The sequence below is a fragment of the Cupressus sempervirens genome, chromosome 5 (genome assembly GCF_028749045.1).
Source record: "Cupressus sempervirens isolate cs-2001-9-10 chromosome 5, ASM2874904v1, whole genome shotgun sequence".
NCBI classification, from domain to species: domain Eukaryota; kingdom Viridiplantae; phylum Streptophyta; class Pinopsida; order Cupressales; family Cupressaceae; genus Cupressus; species Cupressus sempervirens.
In genome coordinates this window covers 779464386-779490654 of record NC_143122.1, presented here as the reverse complement: position 1 = coordinate 779490654, position 26269 = coordinate 779464386, and the positions used below count along the sequence as shown (strand labels likewise).

General features: G+C 34.2%; 1 protein-coding gene across 2 annotated transcripts; it reads left to right on the top strand.

Annotated features, from left to right (window-relative positions):
* The first annotated feature begins 1864 nt into the window (after positions 1-1864).
* Positions 1865-21012, top strand: LOC149558257 (replication protein A 14 kDa subunit-like). Of its 2 annotated transcripts, none has more exons than XM_089832555.1 (2): positions 1865-2287; positions 3221-3417. In XM_089832555.1, the coding sequence occupies exons 1-2, from the start codon at positions 2029-2031 to the stop codon at positions 3262-3264; spliced, it is 303 nt and encodes a 100-aa protein (XP_089688681.1). In that variant the 5' UTR covers positions 1865-2028; the 3' UTR covers positions 3265-3417. The 2 variants fall into 2 exon arrangements, with proteins under 2 accessions (XP_089688681.1, XP_089688680.1); XM_089832554.1 differs by lacking the exon at positions 3221-3417 and adding an exon at positions 20729-21012 and having other exon boundaries at positions 1873-2287.
* Positions 21013-26269: the final 5257 nt, after the last annotated feature.

The window sequence follows — 26269 nt, the reverse complement described above, 5'->3', positions numbered from 1 at the left end:
TTATTGTATTGTTCTTCGTAGCAACCCAATCCTTTTATACATTCCTTACATTTGAGATAGAAACCTAAATAGGGTTTTAATTTGCCTCCAAAACTTATTTTAATCCATAACTAAGTCATAAAAACTTTGATTCTTGACTGTGTTGGCTAGATCTAGATCTTTCTATCATTCCCTAGGTAGAATATGTCTTTATTTCCATTCACCAAAACATACCTTGAATTTACCAAAAAATTGTTTACCATTTCCTATGAATTGTTCATTTGACTCTTTGATAGATGTAACACTTTTTACTTTTAATCTAGATTCAATGAATCTTGCTCATTCATGATTGCTCTATTAATTAATCAAAATTGGTTAACTTTACTTGTTTGTTATCTTGATCGATTGGTGCTATACATCGCTTTAATGCTTACTCATATTTACGATTCGCTTGCCCATTCATCACTCATTGTCTAGGCCACTTGTCACTTTTGCCTTAATCGCTCGAATGCCTTTACACCACTTGGTCTGTCTATTTACCGCTTGCTCTTTTTGTTTCCGCTTACCATATTCCCCTATTGCCTTTACAACTTCCTTTCATTGCTAAGTATCAATGCTTACCAATTGATCTAACTTCTTATACTTATACAAAACTTACTTACCCCTACAATGGTTTTCTAGCAACAAGAACCATACTTCTAAAACTATCATTATTGTCTTCATTATGATGAACTTTAATCAATAACTAACAAGAGGTTGATTATTATAACTATAAGAGTTCTAAAGCTCACTACTTTAAGACTTTCATTATAGGTGGGTCCTCCTACATATTTATTGCATTGAACATTATACCACCTTGTTGTTTAGTGCATAATATTAAGTTTGCTCGCAATTGTCGTAAAAGTACTCCACATTAGAATAAATTTCATTGGTAGTTGGTTGTGGATAGATTATCATAGTTGAAGAAAGAGAGTCCAATAACATATATTTTTATCATAAGTAATTAAAGTTTGCACCTTGACTATGCTCACGATACATTGAAGACAATTGCCCCATCTTGTAAATCCTTATGTCATGATTGTGACTGTAATTGTAATTTAAACTACAATTCAATAATATATTTATTTTGTTATAGACTTTGTGGCCAAAACTATGTTAGAATTCAATTTATTGAAATAAGTGACTGTGATGCATAACTAATGTAATATAATTTATGAACTTTCCTATATAATATATCATCTTACACACTCGTATATTAAATAAAACTTTAACCATTTTACACTAAAAAATAATCTTCACACTCCCAAATTCAAATATTTTTTATGAGTAAATAATAGCAAGACTGAAATTAAATAATATCAATTACTAACTTCCCTATAAAACTTATTATGTAATTTTAGTTGAATTTAGGTACTTATAAATTTCTAGCATTGTTCCAATAAAGTTTCACACAAAATATGTACGAGTATGAAATTAAATATATCAATTACTAACTTCCCTATAAAAGGTAACAGTAATATTATTATGTAATTTTAGTTGAATTAAGGTACCCATAAATTTCTATCTTTGTTCCAATAAAATTTCATATAGAATTAAATAATATCAATTACTAACTTCCTTATAAAACTTAATAGATAATATTATTATTATGTAATTTTAGTTGAGTTTAAGAACCCATAAATTTCTAGCTTTGTTCCAAAAAAGTTTAACACGAATAACGGAAGAGTATGCGATTTTCGAAGCTGCAAATGTATAGGCTACGATATAACATGGGATGTTTATTTTACCTCCAAAATATGAACCCGCCAAAATCTTATGAACATGTCCCACAGGTTGCTTAATTAATTCCGATTTAACAGTGTCCTCGCGTCCGTTCCCGCGTTTAGCACAATGCCAAAATTTGGTGCGTACAAATATATCTAAATTTCTTCACTCATGTATATTCATTGTGGGAAAATCTGGCAGCCATTGGCAAGATCTTCTAATCTGTAAGCCAAAGAGACCAGGCCTTAAGTGGAAGGACAGTCAACAACTAGGGTTTTATCTCTTATGGATACATCAAATCCTGCTGTGATTGTGAATGGAGAAGTCATCAGGAGGTATATTGGCAGGAGAGTAAGGTGTGTAGTTAGGATTGTAAGAAGTGAAGGAGGGATTCTGCTGGGCCAGACTTCAGATGGCCACCAAATATCTGTAAAACAAGCACCTCTCGGTCTATCTTTGTCGCAGTTTGTGGAAGTCATTGGTGTTGCAGAGAGCGAAAGTGCAATTAGAGCAGAAACTTGTACCAATTTTGGCGACAAATTTGGTAAGTAATGCGTGAAATTATTTTTTTATACTAGTTTTATTTATAAAAACAAATTTTTCGTTATGGGAGGAGGTTTTGCCTTGTTTCTTGGTTACTCACTTATAAAATTGAATATCGCCGTCTATAGTGCATTGACGTTTCCCATTTTCCACATTGTATAGATGTGTGGGGTTTTAAAATATCTTTTATGAAAATGTTTCTCTCGGTCTCTGGGTAGTCCTTTGCATGGTCAGTGAGTGTAGCATATCCTGAATTCGATGGCCCTATTCACTCTATTTAATGCTCTAATATTCTGCGTATTTTATGTGTATCACATTGCTTGAGTATTTGGACATCAACGTGTCTTCATTGTGACAGATTGCTGATCTTGTTGCTCGAGATCTATTTCTCCAACCATGTAAACAAAATTTATGGTTCGGGATTTTGTTGTGTTGTCGGGGTTGTGTTAAATGAGTGTAGGTTAACTCTTGGGCCATTTACAGGAGATAGATGAACTCTGCATTTTACATCAGTCTACAGCTACGGCTCTGTAATTTCATGGAGTGTAATTAGCTTACATAAAAAATTATCTGTTAAAAGCCTGAAATCTTAATCAAACCAGGGAGGGTTTTAACCACATTGCTTGTTCTATCTTCGTATTCAGTTACTGATCGCTGTTATTGTTCAAATGCTTCTTTGTACTAATTGCAGAATACCGAAACCTTAAATAGTTCTTTGTTAGCCTATGAACTGTGGGACATCAAATCACTTTTTTGTTTCTTTTAATTAGAATATGAGTCAAGGATGGATGAGAAATAAGCACCTTCTTCGGCAATATAACTTGAAGTTGTTCCATGCTTTATCATTTGTTTTCATTTATAACTTACTAGTGGAGTTACTCTGTCGAACCTTTGGTCCTAATTTTGTAGTCTTGATCTTTGCTGTTTTGTTAAGGTTGCGGAAAATTAGTGCAGAATGACTTTTGGGCTGTCTTCTAGAGTTAAATGGAGGTCTTCATTTTACACCAGATTGTAGCTATGGCATTGTGATTTTATGGACTACTATTAGTTTACGTACAAATGGCTCTGGCAAAGCCTGCAATTGTAAATTGATCAATGGTAATCATACTGGCATTATGTCATTTATCATCATTTTTGATTGGGGATTTCTGGTATTGTTCAGATCCTTGTTGATTTTTTTAATTGACTAGAGGTTACAGAAACTTTAAAAAGCTCTTTTTAGATAATGACATGTGGGGTATTAATGAATTGTTTTTTGGTTTCAGGGGATGGGACAAGACTGAATAAGAAACAAGTACTTTTTTTGTAATTAAATCTGAGCTTGTTTTTACATGTTTTCTTTGCATTCAGTACTTGTTTTAGGGATTTGCAATTGGTCTGTGGGCTGTCTTGTAATTTTTAAATTGGGTAAACTTTATGGTTTGGAGGCATTGCACTTTGGAGTGTGTCGGATGCAGTATTGTACCCATGCCAACATATTTATCAACGTGTTGTTAGGTTACTTGACGTGCTCTTTCAGAAACCTAGTGTTGTTCATCACTTGAACTCTAAGTTACTTGTTGAATCTGTATGTTTATGCGGGTACGAGAACTTGGTATGCAGACACAATTTTTATTGGGGTTTTGGGTGTGTTTGAGTATGTTTCTATATATCTATATTTAAAAAAAAAAATACTATAATTCATGTACACAAAAAATGCAAGAAATACAAAAGTAAAATATTTGATAGTAAATATAGTATGATACTTCATAGTGATTAATGCAAAATGCTAGATGCTAAATGCCAAAGTTAAATACTAAAAGCAAATTGATAGTTCACAAATATTCAAATAAGCTATATCATTTATGTCTATATTGATGATTCCAATGAAAATCAGAAATTCATTACAATTACAAAATCAAAATGTAGTTCATACTTCATTAGTCAGAATCATAAGGATTATCAAGAAACCATTTTCATCTTCAACTTTTGTAAGTTTAAGATCATTTAAACTTATAGTAGTTCCACCTGCACTAGATGCACCATGTGTTGGGATGTAATCATCATCATCATCATAAGCCATAGTGAGTCCTAGTAAGATTGTCAATAGTTACATACAAGTTGGCACACTCAGGGGTTACATCCTAGAGCTTTGCTGCCCCATCCTTGTAGTTTGGAGTGTTATGAGACAAAAGATGTAAGTTGGTATGACTATACATCAAGTCTTCACTTTTTTCGGACCCAACTGTTTATGCTTTATTGAGTGGATAAAGAACTATGCACTTCAATTCTATTTAGCAGCACAAGAACTTGCAATTTGGATAGTTTCCTAAATCAAAAATGAAAATGCAAAGTAAATTAAAGAATGTTAGGTACTAAATTGTATAATACGAGTGGTAAAAAAAATTACATGTGAGAGGATCTTGAATGCAAGAGGTTAGAGGAATGAAAATGTTAGACCATGAAGGTATTGACATATGATAGCTTCCATTTTGTATTGGTCATTAATAGTTGTTGACTATGATTTCTTCCCAATGCAAACAAGCCAAATTGTGTCCTAACTTGTTTCTACACATTTTTTTTTAATCTAGGAAGAGTTTATCAAAAGTTTGCTTGTACCCTTTAGCAACTTCTTCATCTCTATATGGTGCTAATCTCCTTGACATAAAGTAATGTCTCTCTATAGCACCTTGTAGATAGGGCATATGCAAGGAGGTGCCATTCGTGGTCATCTTTTCTCGACGATGATGAATGATAGATTCTACCTTATTGCACAAGATTTTACGTTCTATGGGGTCATTCTCATGTTTTTGTATTGCAATTTTTACTTTCTCGACTATTGTGTGCATGTTATCATAGACATCTCCCAAACAAGGTGCATCTTAATTGGCAAATCAGAGCATAGTCCTGCTAGGTTTAGTGAAATCAAATACATTATTACATATGGGCCAACCAATTGTCATCCAAGGCTAATGTCTCGACCTTTTGGGCTCTCTTTGAGCATGAAGCTTTCTATACACTCCATTAGTTGGAAATAACCATTTGCCTTAATGCTACTTGCACCTTGAGAGTTGTCTCATTACAATAGTATGAGATGCAACTCAAGTCTTGCAACCTTAGTAAGTTAATAAAAATATTCAATAAATATTAAAAAAATTTATATACAAATTGCTAATTGAGTATGACATAAGTTTCAATAAAAAATTAGTAAATAAATTAAATTTAGTAATTACTTTCAACAACTCCAATTTTGAGAAAGTTTTGAATATATCAATTGTGACATTTGTTGGTTTGCCACAAGCCTCTAGATATCTTCCCCCCTAGATACTTTTTATGGTTATGAGCTTTAAGAATATCTTTTATAAATTTCTTTTTCAATTTTTTTTTGTTTTGTAATTACTATTTTAAGTGATTGTGTCCTTGTTCTTAAGTTTTTAAGTATATACTTTTTTGCTTCTATGTCTTATGTGTATACTTCATGGCTTAACATGTATTCATGCATTTTCCTCATGCCTTACGTGCATTCATGTGTATTCTTCATGCCTTACATGCATTCTGTGTATTCTTTATGCTTTATGCGTGTTTACATGTATGATCCATGCCTTATATGTATTTATGTCTATTCATCATGTCTCACATATATTCATGTGCTTTCTCCATGCCTAATGTGTTTGCAGCATACCTAATGAAGCTAGGGGCTTTAAGAGCTTTTGAATGCTGCCTTATAATCCAACCTTATCAAGAAAGTAAATAGATGCTTTTAGGTTCATATTTTTCGGTGCTTTGCGAAAAACTTATCATTCGTCGCCTAGGGCTAGTACAAATTGCCTTTTACAAATGATATTACAATGACTCTTACAATGAACTAATATGCAAGTGTAGTTCTTTTGATATTTTCAATGCATATACATGGAAACTAGATATGGAATGCATACCTACAGCCAACTGACATTTTGACAAACAATTGACATACAATTATTATGCCGATCATATATGCTATCAGATGGACATATTGTCAGACAAATGGTATGCAACATGTATCTCCTTTATCGAATTCATTCTTATGTATAATGTTGCTATGAGTTTGCCAAGACAAATGGCTTACAATAATGACTACAGTAATGCCAAAATCTGATTTTGAATTATCACAACAAAATCATATGCCATAAAAAAAATTTACAATGTTAATTACTAATAGGTGCAAGAGGAACTTGATAATAGTGATGCTCAAGGATGGAGATGAATCAAGCATAAGTACTGTAGCGCAACATCGTTCTTGTGTTCTGTAGTAGCCAACAATAAATGTATTCTTCAATTTAAGCACAAATAGAACTCTTGAATTTAAGCTCTTGAATGCCAAATTCAGTGGATATTTCACCACCTCAAATGGTTGCAACACTGAAGAGTTGATGTTCTCTTAAACCCTAAACCCTAAACCCTTAGTTTTTTCTCCCAATTTTATATAAAATACAATTCACAGTAATCGGATGATTAACAAAGAAACTCTCACCTCTATTTATTCTTTTCCTTCACTCGTCTAGACAAAAATAAAATATTATTTAATTGCATTCTCTAGAAGTTTCCCCCTTTCCAATACAATAATTAATTGTATTTCTAAAAAATGCACTCTCTAGAAGCTTCTCCCATGCAATGTTACGGGGAGACTCATCCCCCCCCCCCCACCAAAGAGACGTGTCTTGGAGACGAAGACATGTCTCAAAAGCTTTTTGCATCTCCAGAGACATCAAAAAAGTTTGGAGACTCTTGGAGTTTTTGAATCCAAAACATGAAGTTTCCTTGGAGTAAAATTTAAAATATAACATTAAGCTATTTTATAAAAATTAAAACCAATGGCATTTAAAATGATTTAATCATTTCAATATTTTATTTAGTAACACACATTAGAAACACTTTTATTTATTTTATTTTTATTCCAGAATCAAACTCGACCAACAATAATTAGAAATGTTGAAAATTTTATTTAGCTAATAACATAAAATCCAACTTGGAGGTGATATTTTGGAAAGCATGACAGCTTAAGACCTTGAGATGGATGATTACATTGCCTTGTGGAGTAGATCATACTATCATCATCATACTAGATACTAGATAGATTTCTGATTTTTGTTTGCAATACTAAGTTTTTTCATGTTTGTTTGCATATCAGCAATTTAGCATCATTTTTTGAATTTAAAATTCGAATATGTAATGACAATCTTACTGATTATTAATTTGATATGATGGTGATCATATGCAATATTTAGAAATCAGATATGACTAGAGATGCAGACTGTAGTAATGTGATCATGTGAGTTTTGAACTATTTGACTATATATTAATGTTATATTACTATTAGTATTTACTTTAGTCGTTTAGTTTTACAATTTGACTATTTTGTATTTAGTATTAGACTTTTTAAAACTATTAAAACCAATTGCCGTCTTCAAGTGCCCCCATCTATTTTTGAAAAATAGTTGATACCTCCAAGTCTCCCCATCTCTTGGTAACCTTGCTAATTTGACATCAAATAAATGACAAAAATAGATTGAAGGTAGAGGAAATATTCTACTCCAAAGGACAATGGTATCAATGGGTGATGCTTATGTTAGAAATAGGAAATATTGGGGGGGGGATGGGGGGTGAATCAGTATTTCGCAAGTTTTTGTCCAATTATGGATATCATTAACAAACTTGTAACTTGCATATGAAAGTAAATTGATTATATTGAACAATAAACACATCCATAAAATAATGCAACACATAACACCATATTTTGTTAACTAGGGAAACCTTGGCCAAGGGGAAACCTCGATGGGTGGTACCAACAAAATGATCCACTAATTAAAAGTATCTTGTGAAAGATATTGACCCTATTAGTAGTCTATTACATTTGTATAGTGTCTTGGTCCTTGTTAGAGGACTAGGCCTTGTTAGAAGCTTCAATCTTGGTAAGAGTTGTTATTACAATTACATAGAGAATGTAAGATGAGTCCATTGCCCAAATTTTAATATACAATAATATTCTTCAAGACAAGAGATAGATACAAAAACCTTTTTACTACTATTGATATCTTTAATATTTGATTTTGCCTTTCGTTGCTCTTCGCAAAACTTAATCACAAATTCACACAGCTCTGATCTTGCATCAAAATTCATTTCTCAAACAATTGTATACTTATCACAAAACCGCACCTAACTTTGCATTCAAAACTTTTTCTTTATACTTTATTTCTTTAACCTGTTGACCTTCATTACTTCACACGCTTGCCAAATTACAAAATTAACTCTTGCTCACTTAGGGTTAACATCTAGGATGTCGTCCTTAATTAGTTAAGTAATTGTTTTGACAAATATAACCCAAAATACTCATTTTCTTAAGTCTGCTTTGTTTCGTCTTTACAACATTGTCATTGTAAAATTGGAGTATTTTTGTTTGTATTGATTGTATTGTCTTGCACTCATGCATACGTCATCCTAACATTTGGTACTTCCTCCAGGTAAGTGCGCACGTGCTAGAAATGCTTTTGCGAAGTGCGTTGGCCAGAATAGTTACTCTACTGACAAATAAACTCCACTGTACTTAGACAATTCTCTAAGTCTTTATCACAAATCTTTATCTCCAAGATTTGGTGACTTAATCTTGACTATATGTTGCCATAAATGACAACATCATACCACATAACTTAGCCAAATTGCCAACAATCTCCCCCTTTGGCATTGATGGCAACGTATGGGAAAATTGGCTAAGTCACAAAACCAAAACTTCAAAAACTTGTAACTTTTCTTACACGACCATTACAAAATTTACAAAAACAATGGATCATCATATATACCATCTTTACATGCATAGGGATACTTCCCTTTGACTATCTTCTATCTTCTATCTTGCTATTACTATACATATAATTTGCTTCACTCATTCCCATACAATTTTCCTCACTCACTCCCCTTTTTACATCAATGACAAAGGTAGTGACAAAACTTTTGTACATGTCAAAATTGTGTTACCTTCTCTTTCATGTTGAGTTTGATATTCTGGTAATGTAGTCAACAAAACTTGCTTTCGAATTCTCAAATTCTTTCTTCCACATGTCCTTGACTGCATCAGATACATTGATCAAGGCGCACAATCCATAAGACGCTATCTCTACTACATTTAAATCTAAATATACAATTTTTTTATGTGATGTCTTAGCCTTAAGACGTTCCTTTAGCTGCTTCTGTACATTGCTGATTTTCAATGTCAAATGTTCCCTTAACAATGAAAATCTCTTAATAATTCATTCTCTTTTCAACTCAATCAAACTTATATCATCGTATATTTTTGCAATTCTTGTCTTCAGGCCTTCAATCTTCTTATCAAACTGTTGAAGCTCATTAGCAAAGTTCTGTAGTTCTTTTTGCTTCTCACTTAGCTCCTCTTTCACCTCTGATGAAATTGTATGACAAAGTACATTGTCCATGCAATGTTTTTCCTTCTGTTGCACATCTCCTTAACTCTTTTATACAAGAGTCAAGTACTGCCAAATCATTTTTGATGTTGTTGCACACAGTATATAATAACTGTGCATCATGTTTTATTTGTGCCTGTGTAAGCTGCTACTTCTAGTAATTGAGTAAGCTCATTATTAAAAGCCTTAATTAATTCCTTTGCTCTCACTTGAGGATCCACCTCTGTAATTTTAATTGGTACAACACTTTGCAATTTTCCATAAACTTCCTCTAAAGTTTCTTGAAGACTCTTTACTTTCTTGTTCTTTTCAAATAATTTACTCATATAAATCTAATTTGATCATCGTCATCATCAGTAGACAAATTGGCCAAAGCTGATTCCATTGGAGACTTGGATTTGATTGGGGTTTCTAATAGAATGTCTGCCTCGTGTTGAAAGATAACTTTATCAATCGTAGTCTCTATATGCTTTAACTGTGGCAAAAATGCTATTTCTTGCATGATTATTTTCCAATTGTTCTTAATTTTCTCCTCTTGCTTTTCTTCATCCTTCTTCTCTTCCTCTTCTTCGTCCTTCTCTTCCTCTTCTTTCTCCTTTTCTTTCTTCTTCTCTTTTCTTCCTTTCTTCTATTCTCTTTTTCATGTTTGCTTCTTTCTTCTTCGTTTCTTCTTCATCTTCAGAGCTTGTACAATCCACCAAATTGTCAACAATGGAAGGGCCAAAGTCCTTAAAAGGATCTTTTGTAATATCCAAAGTAATGCTCGTACTATCAATTTGCATGGTATCAGTGCCAATTGTTACTGTGGCATCTCTGAAAATAATATTGCCCCTTTTGTTTTCGAATCTTTTGCTACTGCTACTAGTGCTGCTTCTTCATCCTTTACCTTTGTTTGTTTTAGTTGTACAGATCACTCCCCCTATTATAGTGTTTTGTTTTTCTTGTGCAGGTGTCTTGTTGGAGATTTCTGTAGGCTAGATGGCTGGAGTTTTGACATCATCTTTTTTATAGCTGCCTTTGTCTCCTTGTTAACATCTTTGTAGTTTCCCCCCCATGATCAGTACAGGCCTTGTCTTGTTCCTAAGATAAGGTCCAAGATTGCTTAATAAACTTTGCAAGTGCTCTTCACTAGTAACTTCGCAAAGCTTTCTTACTTGGTTTTCTTTCGTATTCTGATCATCTTATGCTACTCTCTTCTTTTTGTTTACAAGTCTTTGGGAATAAGACCTTATATATTTGTAATTTTTTTGCCATTCAATATCAAGTGCCTTATCATTGCATTCTCTAGCTCAAACTTTTCAAAATTATTGTACAAATCATATAATTTATTTAATTGCTCAAAGTTTCCTTCATTTATGATCGCATGATTCAATGTTTCTATCTTTGTTTTCCATGGTTTTCTTGCTCTAGTAGGATCTTTTGATTTTATCTTTTCTTTTTCTTTTACCTTTTCTGTTTCCTTTGCTTCTGTATCTTCCTTCTCAAATTCCTTTGATTCCGATTCAACAACTTGTGTTCATCTTTGCGTGCCCTTAGATGTAAGAAGTGTCTTCCTTTTCTTTTCTCGTCCACTAGCCATTTGTTGACTTTGTTATGTTGAGGAGGTTCTATTGGCTCCTTTTTAACTTCAGTTAACCTCATAGACCTTTTGGTGCTAGGAGAGGTGGCTGACTGAACTTTAGTGATGTTGACATCTTCTTCTTGCTTTCTATAAACATGTGGGATGAATTGGGGTTTTACCAATGATATTGTTGCATAGGGTGCATTGGGTACCTGTGCGATGCTCCTGCTACCGTTACTCTTTTTGTTGTATTCCCAATAGCTAAAGACTTAGCAGTGAGTATTTCTAATTACCCACTTGCCTTCATCTCTGTTGTTATTCCCATGGCTTCTTTAAACTTTTCTTTGCTCATTCTTGATTCCTTCAATACTCTTTTTATCTTTTTGTCAGCCATTTTCTTAATGTCTTTATTATATAGTTCACTGTGAACTTATTTTACCTTTTTTTCATATGTGCCCCATCTAGGACATTCCTTGTCTCTTTCTGATTCAAGAATAATCTTCACATAACCTTCTATTAACTCTTCTGTCATTTAATACCTCACAGGGTCAATGGACTTTACCCTCGGTTCAACTGCCTCCATGCAAGTCATATCAGCGTCAATCATAAAACAAATGTCATCCTTATACTTCTCAATTAATGATGGAGGGATCTTATATCTCTGTTTCATCTTTGTTTCATTTCTGCTTGAAAGCTTTTCATCGTTCTAGGTATGTCTTATGTCATTCTGTATTCTAAATGGTTTCAATAGTAAAGAGTAATGAAGCTCATTGTGCATCTATTTGTGTTCCATTCATAGTCTGACATTCAAGTGAATTTCCTTATCACATGAAAGAACAAACGTGTTAATAGAGATTCAAATCTAAACATTGCATTCTTTGTTTTTTTAATTCTGTCAATGTTATCTGGTATTTGCTGTTTCAAGATCTCACACATTAACTTTTTCTTTCTTAACTGTTATTAGGTAAGGTGTATGGATAAATCCAATAGGTACATAGTTCATCTTATACCTAATTACTTTGCTTATAAATCTAACATCAGTTTCGTTGATCATATCTAATTTCATGTTTCTGTCATCTAACACTGTCTTCATATTTGTTTCCACCAACTTCTTGACATTTTTGACATTAATAGAGTTACCACCCTCATGACAAGTATATCCCCTATCCAATTCATGTCCTCATGTATACGGCCTAGAATTATCCTTGTCCATTTGTGATTGTCAAACTCCATATAAAACATGTGCCTAGTGATGTTCAGGCCTTTTAGGTGCTCAAACCCTTGATTAAATGATAGGTCATTGTTGTAAACCAAGTCCATGTCATTGTGGATGTCATTGTCGCCTATACTCTCGAACTTACAGTGAATATATGCAGAAATGTTCTCTACGCGTGAAACATTGTTGGGTACTTCTGAAAATGCTCCTAATGGGTCATCTTCTAATGAAATGTAGGGATGTTTTTTGAATTTCTACTTGGGTCTCTCACTAACATCACATTTAGTTGGGGTTGCCATTTCTTGCAAATTCAAACTTCAAATTACTATAGTGCAAGCAATAAATACCTCAAATTCGTAAAACTAGGGCTTGCTGAATTTGCTGATTAAAACACTCCAATTTTGCCTTTTAATTTGCTCCAAGGACTTCTTTAATTCTTGCATGATCAAAGAGTACTTAGAAACTTGATTTTCACCCTTTAAATCATGTCCAATTTACTTTTGCATTAATTGCGTAAGTACTTGCAATTGACAATGTTGTTCTTATTTTACCAGTAACCTTGCCTTACTTTGCGCACTCACATATCGATTCAGCACCATATGTGCACTTGACCTTAGCTTTCATTCATCTTGTTCTACCTCATACTAACTTCACAAGTCATAATTCCTATTCTAAAGTTTTCTTCACTAATCTGATGCTAATTCAGTCATGTTAATTGATGAACTGATATACATAATCAGATTGTGATTGGTTGGAGACTATAATTGACTTCAATCTGTCCTCAGATGCTTCACTTGCTGACTTTTCAACACAACATATGAATTTTCTGGTTTCTTAGCTTTAACAAATGATTCATTAAGGCTTCCTACAAGATCTTTCACATTTTCTCTTTGACTGTTACTGTTATTCTCATTCCTTTTGTTGTTGTTCACATTCCTTCTAGGATTTGGTTTTCTCATGTTATTCCTCATGTTGTTAGGCATTCTTATATTATTCATCCTACAATATCTTGTTGTGTGTCCCATGTTGTTACAAATTTGATAGACTATAACATTGTTTTCCTAGATGATCAATCTGAGCTCTGCAATCTCTAGCAATATGTCTAAAGTTATTGCACTTATAACATTGGTTCTTCCAATAGGTCTGTCTATTTGCTGCAGGGTTAGTACCTCTAAACATCCTACGCTGATCATTATTGAATCTAGGTTTCTTATATTTAATAGCTCTGTGACCAAAACCATGACAGTTATAACAATAGCCAAAAAGGGGTTTAAATGATTTACTTGTACAACTCGTTTTCGTGTGACCAAATTCATTGCATGCATAGCATTTACCTTTGAATTCGTTCCTTACTTCTTTAGGTGATTCAACTTGCTTAGGCTGCTTTGGTACATCTCCAAATTGATTAGATTCAACCTTGTTTTGATTTTCTTCTTGGTTCTTAGGCTGTTGGATCACAAGATCTGGTTGTTTACTTTCTTCAGACTTCTTAGATGAGCTTTCTCCAAGGTACCCAAGACCTACCTTATCATAAGAGGGTCTCTGTATAAAGATTTGTTCGTCAAGCTTTTCATTGCTGAAATACAACTTCTCAAGATGTAGCTTAGATTTAGTTAGTTCACCTTTCACAATTGTACTATACTTCTAGTTTTGCATACCACAATTTTGTAGTCTCAAGCTTAGATGTCACTTTGGTAAGGTTAGATCTTAGATCTGCATTGTCAGATTTCAAATCTGACTTAATTTTACTATCATTATCCTTCAAGATCAGTTTTAGATTTGTAATCTTTTAGTTCATGCTTTAGGATTTCATTTTCTTTCTTCAGTCTTTGAAACTTCATTGCTATCCTTGATCTGATTTTTAGGCTCTTTCTTGGACTTCAAAATAATCTATCTCATCTTTCAACTTGTCAATGTAGTCTTTTGCATTTTCGTACTTGTCTTTCAGAGTGTCTCTTTCTTCAGTAAGAATATCAATTTGCTCAAGAGCTTCCTCAAGATTCTTTTGTAGATGATCCATTTCCATAGAGATCTTATTCAAGCTGTTAGGCCTTCTTTGAGTAATTGAGCTCTGTTTCCAATTGTCAGAAATAGGAAATATTGAGGGTTGGGGGGGGGGGGTGAATCAATATTTCACCAACTTTTGCCCTTATAGATATTATTAACAAACTTATAACTTGCATACGAAAGTAAATTGATTATGCTGAATAGTGAACACAACCATAAAATAATGCAACAAATAACACCATCTTTTGTTAACTAGGGAAAACCTTGGGCAAGCAAAAATCCCAGTGGGGATGGTACCCTACAAAACGATCCATTAATCAAAAGTATTTTGTGAAAGATATTGACCATGTTAGGAGTCTATTATATCCATATAGTGTCTCAGTCCTCAACCTTGTTAGGAGCCTCAACCTTGTTAGGAGTTGTTATTACAATTACACAAAGAATGCAAGATGAGTCTGATGCCCAAATATGCAATATACAGTAATATTCTTCAATACAGGAGATGGATACAAAAACCTCTTTATTGTTGCTGATATCTTTAATATCTGATTTTGCCTTTCGTTGCTCTTCACAAAAGTTGATCACAAATTTGCATAGCTCTGATCTTACATCAGAATTCACATCTCAAACGATTGTATACTTGTCACACAACCACACTTATTGTGCATTCAAAACTTTTCCTTTATACCTATTTTCTTTAACTTGTCGGCCTTTATTAATTCACACGCTTGCCAAATTACAAAATTAACTCTTGCTCACTTAAGGTTAAGATCTAGGATGTCGTCCCTAATTAGTAAACAAAATTATTCCTTAACCCAAAATATTCATTTCTTTATATCTGTTGTGTTCTGTCTTTTCAACACCTTGTCTTTTCGACACCGTCATTGTAAAATTGGAATATCTATGTTTGTATTGACCGTACTGACTTGTGCTCATGCATACATCGTCTTGAGTTACTGTACTTTCTCTTGGTAAGCACACACATGCCAGAAATGCTTTTGCGAATTGCATTAACCAAAATAGTTCCTATGCTGATAGATAAACTTTGTTGTACTTAGACAATTTTCTAAGTCTCTATCACAAAACTTTATCTCCAAGATTTGCTGACTTAATTTGGACTATATGTTGCAATAAATGACAACATCATACTACGCAACCTAGCCAAATTGCCAACAACTTAGAGGAGTGAATTCTTTTAACCAAGCTTTCCTTTTGGCCAATTGAGACCACAACAAAAAATGATGCAATCTTCAAAGGTAACAAAGGGTTTTCACATTGCCAACATTCATCCAAATATCCAATATTTGCCGCAATCCAAATCAACATTCATTGAACTTAGTATTTAATCAAGTCCAAACTAACTTTACGTTGCAACTTGCAATCAACAATTAACGAAAGCTATGGACATGGAATTCATCATTCATCTTCACATTTCTCTATCTAATCAATAAACTTTAACAATGAGAATTTAAAACCATGCAAAATATAAAGGCATCATACAAGAATCTTCAAATTTTTCAATGAAAATTGTATATTAACTTCAACATAGGCTTGATAGCGATTTCTTGTCTCTTCCTATGCTTCTCTAACTTAAAAATTACAAATGAGAAGGCCAAGCCTTTTATAGACCTCTCAATTACAATGAAGGGTCCAAATTGATTTGAATCAATGGCAAAGATAATCCTATGAAAACCCTGATTACAGTTGTTACAATAATTGCCTACAATCATTTAATGTCATCCAATAGGAAAATTACATTGCTTTGAAGTACATATACTTTAAGGATGAAGCAATGAGAAAATTCATTGTGGTAATACATTAAATGTTTCCCATATGTCCACTTGTGAATGAATTTGATTCGGGTGAACTTGGACACGTCAACTTGCATTTCTTTCATTGGTTGAGGATGATTGGTTGCCACCTCAGCATGTGGCATGTACATCCTTATCATTGATCTTCAAAGAAGAGATATCCCTTGATACCCGAGGATTCTAGCTTCAAGTACTCTTTTGAAGCTATCTAACTCATGTGAATGATTGTGATGGCTCATATTCTGAAATTGCTTCATCTTCATAAATGTTCTCCATCCACTCATTTTGGAAATCTTCTCCTTGAATTGTTCTTGAAACTTGAAATTGTGTTTGTCTCAATATTCAACTTTCTTGTGATGCTTGGGACCTTAGTGTTGATCTTGGATTTCTAAAGGAAATTCAAGATTTAGATTGCATTTCTTCATCATGCCAACAATCTTTGGCCTCCTTGCAGCATTGTTCACAAAATTCAGTCCTAATGCATAGCCCTTGCATCAATTCTGAAAAGTAAAATAAACAATTTGGATGAGAATTATGAACAAAATGGGAATGCTATGGCTTTTTGGATACACTTGTCTTGCCTGTATAGTCATTCTAAGAGTAGTGTTTCATCTTTTGGCTATATGAATCTTGTTTTCCTTGTTGGTTGGTGATAGGATTGTGTGACTGCTTCTTATTTGGGTTGGAATTGCCATACATCAATTAGATGGTTTGGTATGACATCTTAGAGAAGAATCAGAGTTGTAGAGATGGGTAACTTTGTTCATGAAAGAAGGGATCTCTGGTTTGAGAGAAGAAAGAATTGAGTCTTGGTTTGAGTAGAGTTAGAGGAGTGAAGATTAGGCTGAAGATTGTAATCAGAGAGTGATGGGAAGCCTCCCAACCTTTTGAAATCAATAAATTTAGATAAGATAAATTATGTTCCATGGAGTCTCAGCATAGATGGACACATAAATGAGGGAAACATGGTATAAATTTGTGTATGATGACTGGATAGAGTACTTAGTGGAGTTGAGGGACTGACCTTTCTGGGGTGTGGGGGTAGCATCCCCAATGCATTCCTTGTTGCAGTGCAGGGTGAGATCAGGGGCCCAAATTAAGGTCATTGAAACAACATAAACCTTCAATGCCATGGCACTTCAACAATTTTGGTGCCGTATTTTGTTGCAACAGTCTCAACTATTTCAAATCAGATCTTCAATCATCAGAAAACTAACAATGAAGTCGATGAGTCTAACCTTTTCAAATGATGAGGGCTATGCAGTGTTTATTTAATGAACAAAGATCACTTTAGGGCCAGATTGGTATTGGCAAATGTTCATTTTAAAACCAATTGCAAAAAATAAAGGTTTTATATTCTTTTTCTAACTTCCACTTTGATATGTTTGAGCTTGCCCAAGACATGTCTTGGCTACCCTGTGGGACGTGTTGCGACAAAAGTTTGCACCCTTTTTTGGGCGATGGTTAGTGATTGGAACAGCCTTATGAAACATGGAAACAACCTCCAAGTCTGGGACATGACAAGTGAGGTCGAGTCTCCACAGAATGGCAGCTTCCTTTACAATCAGGATGCACCAAAATTGCTGGTTGGTGGTGAACAGGTTGAATGTGGTATTGACTGAGGGGGTTGTAGAAAAAATTTCACGAGAGTGAAAAGGGTGATGCATCAAATTGAATAATTGATCTTCTTCTGCCTATAACTCACAAAACTTAATAAAATTATACAACTATATTCTCCAAATATCTATCAGCCTTAACCTAATATGAATGCAAGAGGTTAATTCAATCCTATAAGGTTGAAATTATCCACTAAATAGGACTAATCAATCAAAGAGTAAAGAGTCATAAGAGAGATCTCAGATGATGAAATACATGCAAATATGAAGGCAAAATCTCAAGACATTTGGAATTTAGAACAGGTAAAAGTTTAAAACACTGATTTCATTAAATTCAAACAAGGTTTAATTAGAATTATAGATAAATAAATCTCTGCAATAGAACCAGAGAGAAGGCCCTGAAAAATATGTACAAACATTGCCTTTATAGGTCAGGCATAACTCTGATTTGGCATGAAACTCAAACCATGCTGGGTTGGGTGATAAAAAGATAGATCAGAATCTGATTCTATCTTGTGTGCAAGCAGATCTCAAAAGTGACTGGAAGAAGCCCTAAAAAGAACATGACATGAACTCAGATTGACATCTACTGGTGTGTTGAATCGACTCTCGAGCCCTGCAAGATTAACGAGGCATGGTCGATTGAAGGAAATAAGATCAAGGATCAAATCCATTTAATCCCTGTAAAATATCTGGCAGAAGACACCCAAAAAAACTCATGTTTGGTGCTGCTTGACTGCCTCTCTTTTCATTAGATTTCAATTAAGATAGTGCCATCGCTGTTTTGCAAGGCAGAGAATTCTGCCCTAAATGACCCTTTGCAAAATAGCCAAGAAATTCACCTTTGTCGCCATTTCGCACTGAACAAAACTTTGCCTTGCACAAAGCAATGCAAAATGGCGAAAAGCCAGAGTGACCTAAATCATTTTGAAATGAATGCAACTTCCCCTTTTCCTTTCATTTACTGCATCGGGCTTGCCACCAGCTTGTTACTTTCCAATTGCTATTTTGCAAGGTCACAAGCCTTCAGAAAAGTGGACTGCTGCGAAATAGTGAAGGATTTTCCTTTCTTTAATCTGGGTCAACCCTCGAGAAAAGCCATTCACTTGAATTTAACTCTCGGGTCCATTGTCCATATGGCCTTAACTGTATTTCACTGTGGACCTTGCCACATGGCACCCCTATTTCTATTTTACAGTCAACAAAATTTGGCTGGAAAGTTCTTACTTGTGCCCATCACAATCTCACAGTCAATGCATTTTGACTGAAACAAGCCCTTACGAATTGGCAGTTACTGGTTATTTCATTTCAGCGGAACCTGGCATGTGGCTAAGGTTGCCCTTCTTATTGGCCAGGCCCACCAAAGACGTGTCCTTTGATTCACTGATACCTTCATTGCTATCCCCCTTTTCTGTTTCTTGGTCAACTGAAGTGGAATTTAGTAAAACAGCAAAGCCTTTTGCTTATTTTCCTCCTCTGTTAATGTTTCACAAAAAGCTTGAGTGTTGAACTTAATATCATCATTCATCGTCATCACCACTTTTGACTGAGCTGGAGGGTCGAGAAATGGTGATGGATCATTCATTTCACTGTAGCCAGTAATTCTACGAAGGAGACTTCAGTGGGTGACTTAAGTGACTGTGACTGGGTAAAACTGGTCAACTGCAAAATATATAGTGTCATTTTTATAAAACCCTAAGGTATTATGTAGGGTTTAGGACTTGGAGATTTCACGAAGGCCTTTTAGGCTTTAATTTTTAATTTTTTGCATCTCTGATCAATCTGCAACTGGACCATGCGATCCTTAACTTATAAGATCTGATGATGAACTGAAAGGTCAACAGGTCCTTCACAGGAGGATCTAGGACGCCCTGTATGGACCTTGGGCAACTGTCAAGCCATCCCTGCTTTAAACTGCAGCCTGAACCAGGTCCAGATAGGTATGTGGAGATGTTCTGAAAAACTTGATAACATAGAGATTTTAGAAATACTGACTATGAAGCAAGAGGGTCTACATTATAAAATCTACTTTGACTGTTATGTAATGTCAATACACGACCATGAAAACCCAGGCTACATTATACATTTTTCCATTTTCTAAAAGCTTTTCCGTATATGGAGGGTTTGCCAAGTGCTGAAGCACAAACTACATTTTTTGCTGTCTGTCAGTAAATTCCATTAAATGTTTTCCTGGCATCTGCCCTCATGCTGAAATCAAGGTCTGAACTAGACAGCAGATACTGTTATCAAGTTAATTTAACTTTGGCCAGAATTTATGCCCCTGCGGACATTTTTTGCGGAAAATTCTTTAATTTCAAAGCAAACAAATAAGCATTTGACTTTCGATTTTTTGTACCTTCTAGTTCCACTGTAATGGCTAGCAGATAGGTAATGTGTGCTTGCATTTATATTCTAGGCAGTAGTAGAATTTTCATTGAGCAAATTCTGGCAGCCACCAAATGCAAGTAAAACAGGGTGTTATTAAGGTTTCAGGGTGCCATGAGAAACTTAGCAAGTATTTTTACATGTTAATCGTGGAATGGGTGAATCCATTATAATTTCAATTTCAAGCGTTCTTTGCTTGTTTAGAACATCTCTTTTGTCTGATTCTAGTACACAAGTTCTACCTGTGTTGTAGCATCTTTTTGCAAATTTGGAAGTTTATCTCTTGCTAATTTGAAATAAGTTATGCCTCAAATTTTTGTTTAAGTATAGTGTTGCTTGAGCGGAACTAGAAAATTTGCAGATTGAAAGGGGGTTATTTACTTACAGTGAGTTTTAATTGATTTTTGCTGCTACAGACATGGCCTCGCACAATCAACTCTGCCAGTTGGCTAATTCAGAGCACCAGTCTCTGTTCATCTGAAAGATGGAGCTTTGATTTGAGGATGATGTCCTCAATATGCATTTTCCATTTTATAGAGAATATCTGTATTAGCCTAAAGAATATATTGATTCAGAGCTTACAAGTAACCTAGCTGTATATATCATTTTGACAAACTAGCATCATGCAGTTCTGCATGAATGGAACATATTTGTGAACAATGCAAGCCTTCAATCAAAATTCTTTGCTTTGGTAATTTTATATCAGTAAGCAAACAAAAGTTACTCTGAATTATTTGGAGGTGAATTTTATGGTTACTCTGATTTTGAATGGATACTTTTGATGGTCAAGTTAATTTGTCTACAGTTCTTTTGCCTGTGGTTAAATCAATTGCTGTATCATGATCAAATATGTAAGAATCTCAGAATAAAAAAGGGCATTGCATTATTTTTTCTACGTTTACAAACTGTGGATGAATAATATTAGACTATCTTGTAAAGCTTTTTTTCAATGAAAAAGCAATGCTTCATGCATTTAAAAATTGTGTTATCTGATGGTGCGGTGGGGGGGGGGGGGGGGGGGGGTATTGTTTTCCTATGTATATAATTATGCACATACTGAATGAAGTGTCTGAGAGAATGCTTAGTATGGATGAATAATATTAGACTATCTTGTAAAGCTTTTTTTCAATGAAAAAGCAATGCTTCATGCATTTAAAAATTGTGTTATCTGATGGTGCGGGGGGGGGGGGTTATTGTTTTCCTATGTATATAATTATGCACATACTGAATGAAGTGTCTGAGAGAATGCTTAGTATTTGTAATTCCTCGTTCTAGTTAGTATTTGCAAGATTATTCAAAGTATAAATATTTCAATGGCTATATTGTCCTAGTTAATAGTTTCTAGATGAATTAGGTAAATTAACATGCTTATAACAACTAATTTTAACTTGCCCAATTGTAACATGTAGGTATTTAATGTAATTTGTGTATAAAGAATGTTCTCAGGTACTTAAATGCACATATGTGCATGCGCACATGTACGCCCATGCCCCTGTGCCCATGAACGCTTATTTCCGTATTATTGTATAGTATACATCTGTTTCTGGCTATCTTGTGTATCAAGAATGTTCTCATTTATTTGATGCACAAACACTGGTGGACATAAACTTTATATTTATATTGCAGTATTGTATCCATGTGTTTTGGGGTAGCTTGCATATAAAAAATGTTTTTATTTGTTGGAAATTGGCTGTGTTTCTGTGAGCTTCTCACAAAGAAGAGTCTTTCCTGCAAGAAACCAATAACATAATGGTTTTGAGATTAGCAACAAATAAATAAGGTGAACCTCAAGCTTCTGAATTAGAATATTTGATGCACAAACACTGGTGGACATAAACTTTAATATTTATATTGCAGTATTGTATCCATGTGTTTTGGGGTAGCTTGCATATAAAAAATGTTTTTATTAGTTGGAAATTGGCCGTGTTTCTGTGAGCTTCTCGCAAAGGAGTTTTTCCTGCAAGAAATCAATAACATAATTGTTTTGAGATTAGCAACAAATAAATAAGGTGAACCTCAAGCTTCCAAATTAGAAACGTTCCCCACAGCATGATGCTTCATTGATTTTTGGCAAAAGCCCAAGAAGCCAAATATTTCTGGGAGGAGAGTGACCTATGTTTTGAGAATTTCAAAAGGAATCTTCAGCGTTTATAGGAAATTTTCTTTCGAGCCAAGATACTAAACTGGAGCAATTTATTCGAACTAATGGTAAAAATGTTGTACTAAATGAGTTTGGACAAATTTTTATGCCCAGTTTAGTCTATAAACTGGGACGGTGTTGGAAACTTATTTTGACATGTGATACATTTGATTTTCTTTCGTTGTGAATGGGAAATTTATTTGTTTCAATAAAAGTGGCTGTCTCTGACCATAAGCTGCTGCCAGTTGTCCAAAAACCATAAGGTCAAAAAATGTTTTAATAATATGGCTTTGTAATCCATTTGAAATAGGATGCTGAATTTTTTTATGCGTAGAAAAGGATGACGTCTCTTCATATCCAACGACATTTCAATACGATTGATAGTAATCATTGGCTTTGGAGGATACTGCCATTAAGTCTTAGGTAAAGCCAACGAAGGAAAGGTTTGAATCAGGTAAGTGCATCTGTGTGGGATTTAATCGGGTAATAATTTCGAATGATTCGTTAGTGTTCATATCTGTAGAAATAATTTCAAAATTTCAAGCTCCAAGCAAAGAGGCTTATGCTGAAAGTGTAATGGAGCGCATAGTGGTCAAGCCACAGCTTGTTATGCATATGGGCAAATCAAGAGGTAATAATCCAAGTGCTTCTGCAGACACAAAAGAAGAGAGTTCGAATTGCAATTCAGATTTAGGCTGAATTAAATTTATCGATAAAATTATGGAAGATCAATGGCCAGAACCGAGGGATATTGAGGAGTACTCTCCAGATTGGGTTCGGGAACAGCCTACTCCCATCAGAGATGAACAAAGGACTGTTCGAAGGAAGGTAACATATAGACATCATCATGGAGTAGGCCCATCTTTTAAGAGAAATATTCCATCCTTTTCGGTTCTTCTGGGTCTAGTGTAATCAAATGGCTTGCATCCTTTGTTTTTTTAAAAGAATAATGAGTTTTCTTTTGAATTTGTTTTGATATCAAAAACCTCTTGTCAGAAATACAATCTTTCAGTAGGATGCATTTTAGGGCTTTCGGAGATAGAATTTGAATGAAGTGAACTTTTTCTTTATCCAGCTGCTGCTTTGCTCTTTTGTTTTGTGTCCTCTAGGCCAAATAGATGGAATCAAGATGGCGGAAGCTAAATTAGGGCTTAATTTTTTCTTCTTCTGTAGAACCAATATTGCTTGAACTGTTACAAATGGTTTGTGAACCTTGTGTGCAGTTTATAAATATCAATAGAAAATCCTCTGCTTCGGCCTTTTAACCAATCAATAAAAAAGTGTATCAGTAAATTTTGTCTTTGGAGATAAAGGCAGTTCGGTTGCATTTTGTATAATTCATCTTTAGCACTGCATTAATTGAGTGAAGTGCGTTATACACTGACATCTTGGTTTCCTTTAATTTTCCATTTAGGGTTTTAAAGCGACAACAGAGGACTATGCTTAAAACATACTGGAACACAAAACTGTAGTCATAACTAGCCATTTGTAGAGATAAATCAAGAGGTAACAATGCAGGTATTTGTAAACGTGCTAAAGAAAAGAGAGAATTGCAAATTTAGGAAGATCTGTCAAAATTAATAATACTGTAAAGAAAAGAGCGAATTGCAAATTTAGGAAGATCTGTCAAAATTAATAAGCCTGTTAAGTCTGTTAAGATAAAACGTATCGAATGCTTTTCGCTTATTCTTTATAATTTTCTTTCATGAATCGAGTAGAAGTGTACAACTCCGCCTGAAAAGTAGAAGTGTACAACTCAGCCTGAAATAATTTTCTTTGATTCGATTTTAAGGCATTATTGCAGTTAATAAATGAAATAATCAATTGGCCAGCTTGGCACCATTCAGGAAACTACTAGTTTTAAAATAACTACTTTTAACGGATATGATTTCATTTAACCGATAGGTTCTTCTTTTCGACAACAAAAACCATTTACCAATATTATTCCGTTCATAGATGGATGTTTTCATTAACCACTTGATACATAACTCCAAACGTTGAAACAATGACAATTAGATTCAATCCACTCCATAAAACATACCAATATAATCATATCTAATCATGCTCATGAATACTACAACTCTTTTATATACGGGACCGATAGTGATGACAATTAACTTTTGGGTCCCTAAGTAAATCTTTGGTTTCTTAATTGGATGATGGGTCCCCTGATCTATGAGGATATAGGGTTACTTGTTGATGTATTACTTCCCTCTTTGTTCATATTGCTCGTTACGTGCCCATGATTTACCACTGTTTGTCCTCTCTTGTCTTCACTGCTAGAGAATTAGTATCTACAAATGTGTGCAAGATGTCCAAACTTGTGACATAAATACATACTATGCCCATTGCTCTCCAAGGTCCAAAATTACCTCTCGGAGTTCTCAATTTGCAATTCATTAGCACACGTCCACAATTTCCACAAACAATACACACAGAAATAATATTTCCTTCTCTTTTTAGAATGCTTATCTATTTGTTTGGTATCATTGTTGGTGAAACTCTTCATTTGCAATAATCAACTATGTCCATAATGATTGCATGTAGCAGTAACCTACAAAACTTACTCTAGATGATCTGTTGCTAGATTTTGATTTATTCTTGATGTCCAAACTTGTTGAATTTGTAGCAATGTCCATTAGAAAGTGTACATCTTAGAACATTTACCTATCTTCTACAAGCATTTGATGTATGACCAAGTTTGCCACAATTATAACAAGTAGGCTTGGTAGGTTTCTTACCTTGCATGCTGATAGGTTCTTAGCTCTAGATTTGGATGATTCTCCAATTTCAAATTTGTTGTCACCAATATATCCTAGTCTAGTTGTGTCTCTAGGCCTTCTCTGATTCTTCTGTTGCTCATCAAATTTTTGCATGCTTTGTTTAAATCTTGTAAGTCTCCCATTGATTTCTTTACCAAATTTTAGATTGTTCTTCAATTGTTTAACATCTTGCCTTAGATTTTTGTTTTTAGTAAGGATCTTCATATTCAAACCATGTTCATTCAGGTGTTGATTTAGTGTATGACTCTGGTAGTAGCCTTTGAATGATTGCTTCCTTGTCTATGATGGTTTGTTTAGTACTTCCTTCTCCATTTCAAGCATTTCTTTGGCACTTTCAACTGTTCTCATTCTCTGAAGTACTTCAATCATTCTCAAGGCTTAACTCTCATGTTCCCACTTCATTTTGGTCAAATATTCCTCTAGGACAATTTTCCTTTCTATCAAGTCCACAATAGCTACATCAACTTCTTCTGAATTGACAATACTCTCTGATAGTAGTTCAATGTTGTCTAGACTTATTTGTAGTTTCTCTAATAAATTCTTTTATCTTTGCAAAGGTGAACTTCATCCTGCCTTTCAGATAATATAAATCTTTATTTACCGCTTCCAAAGCTTCTTCCAATTGTCTTTCCTTCTTATCTTCCTAAATCTACTCTCAAGTTGTTAAACTTCCCTCTAGAGAGCTGTGCTTTGATACCAACAGTTGGAAAGATAAGTACTAAGAGGGGGATGAATCAACACTGCTAAACAATTCAACTAATCAAACTTTTACCATATAATAGATATGAAAGTCATTATCCATTTACTTGCATTCAATAACTTGCATTCATTAACTTCTTGAAATATAAAATTGTTTACCTATTTGCTGAAATGTAAAACAGTAAACAAATAGCCATAACAAAAATCATGTATGGAAACATAACTCCACTATTTTTGGGTTCACAAAAAACCTTGGTTAAAGGGAAAAACTATGGTGGGGATGACACCCATAACTTTTCACTACAATAAAAAGGTTTGCCCAGTTAAGTGCTACA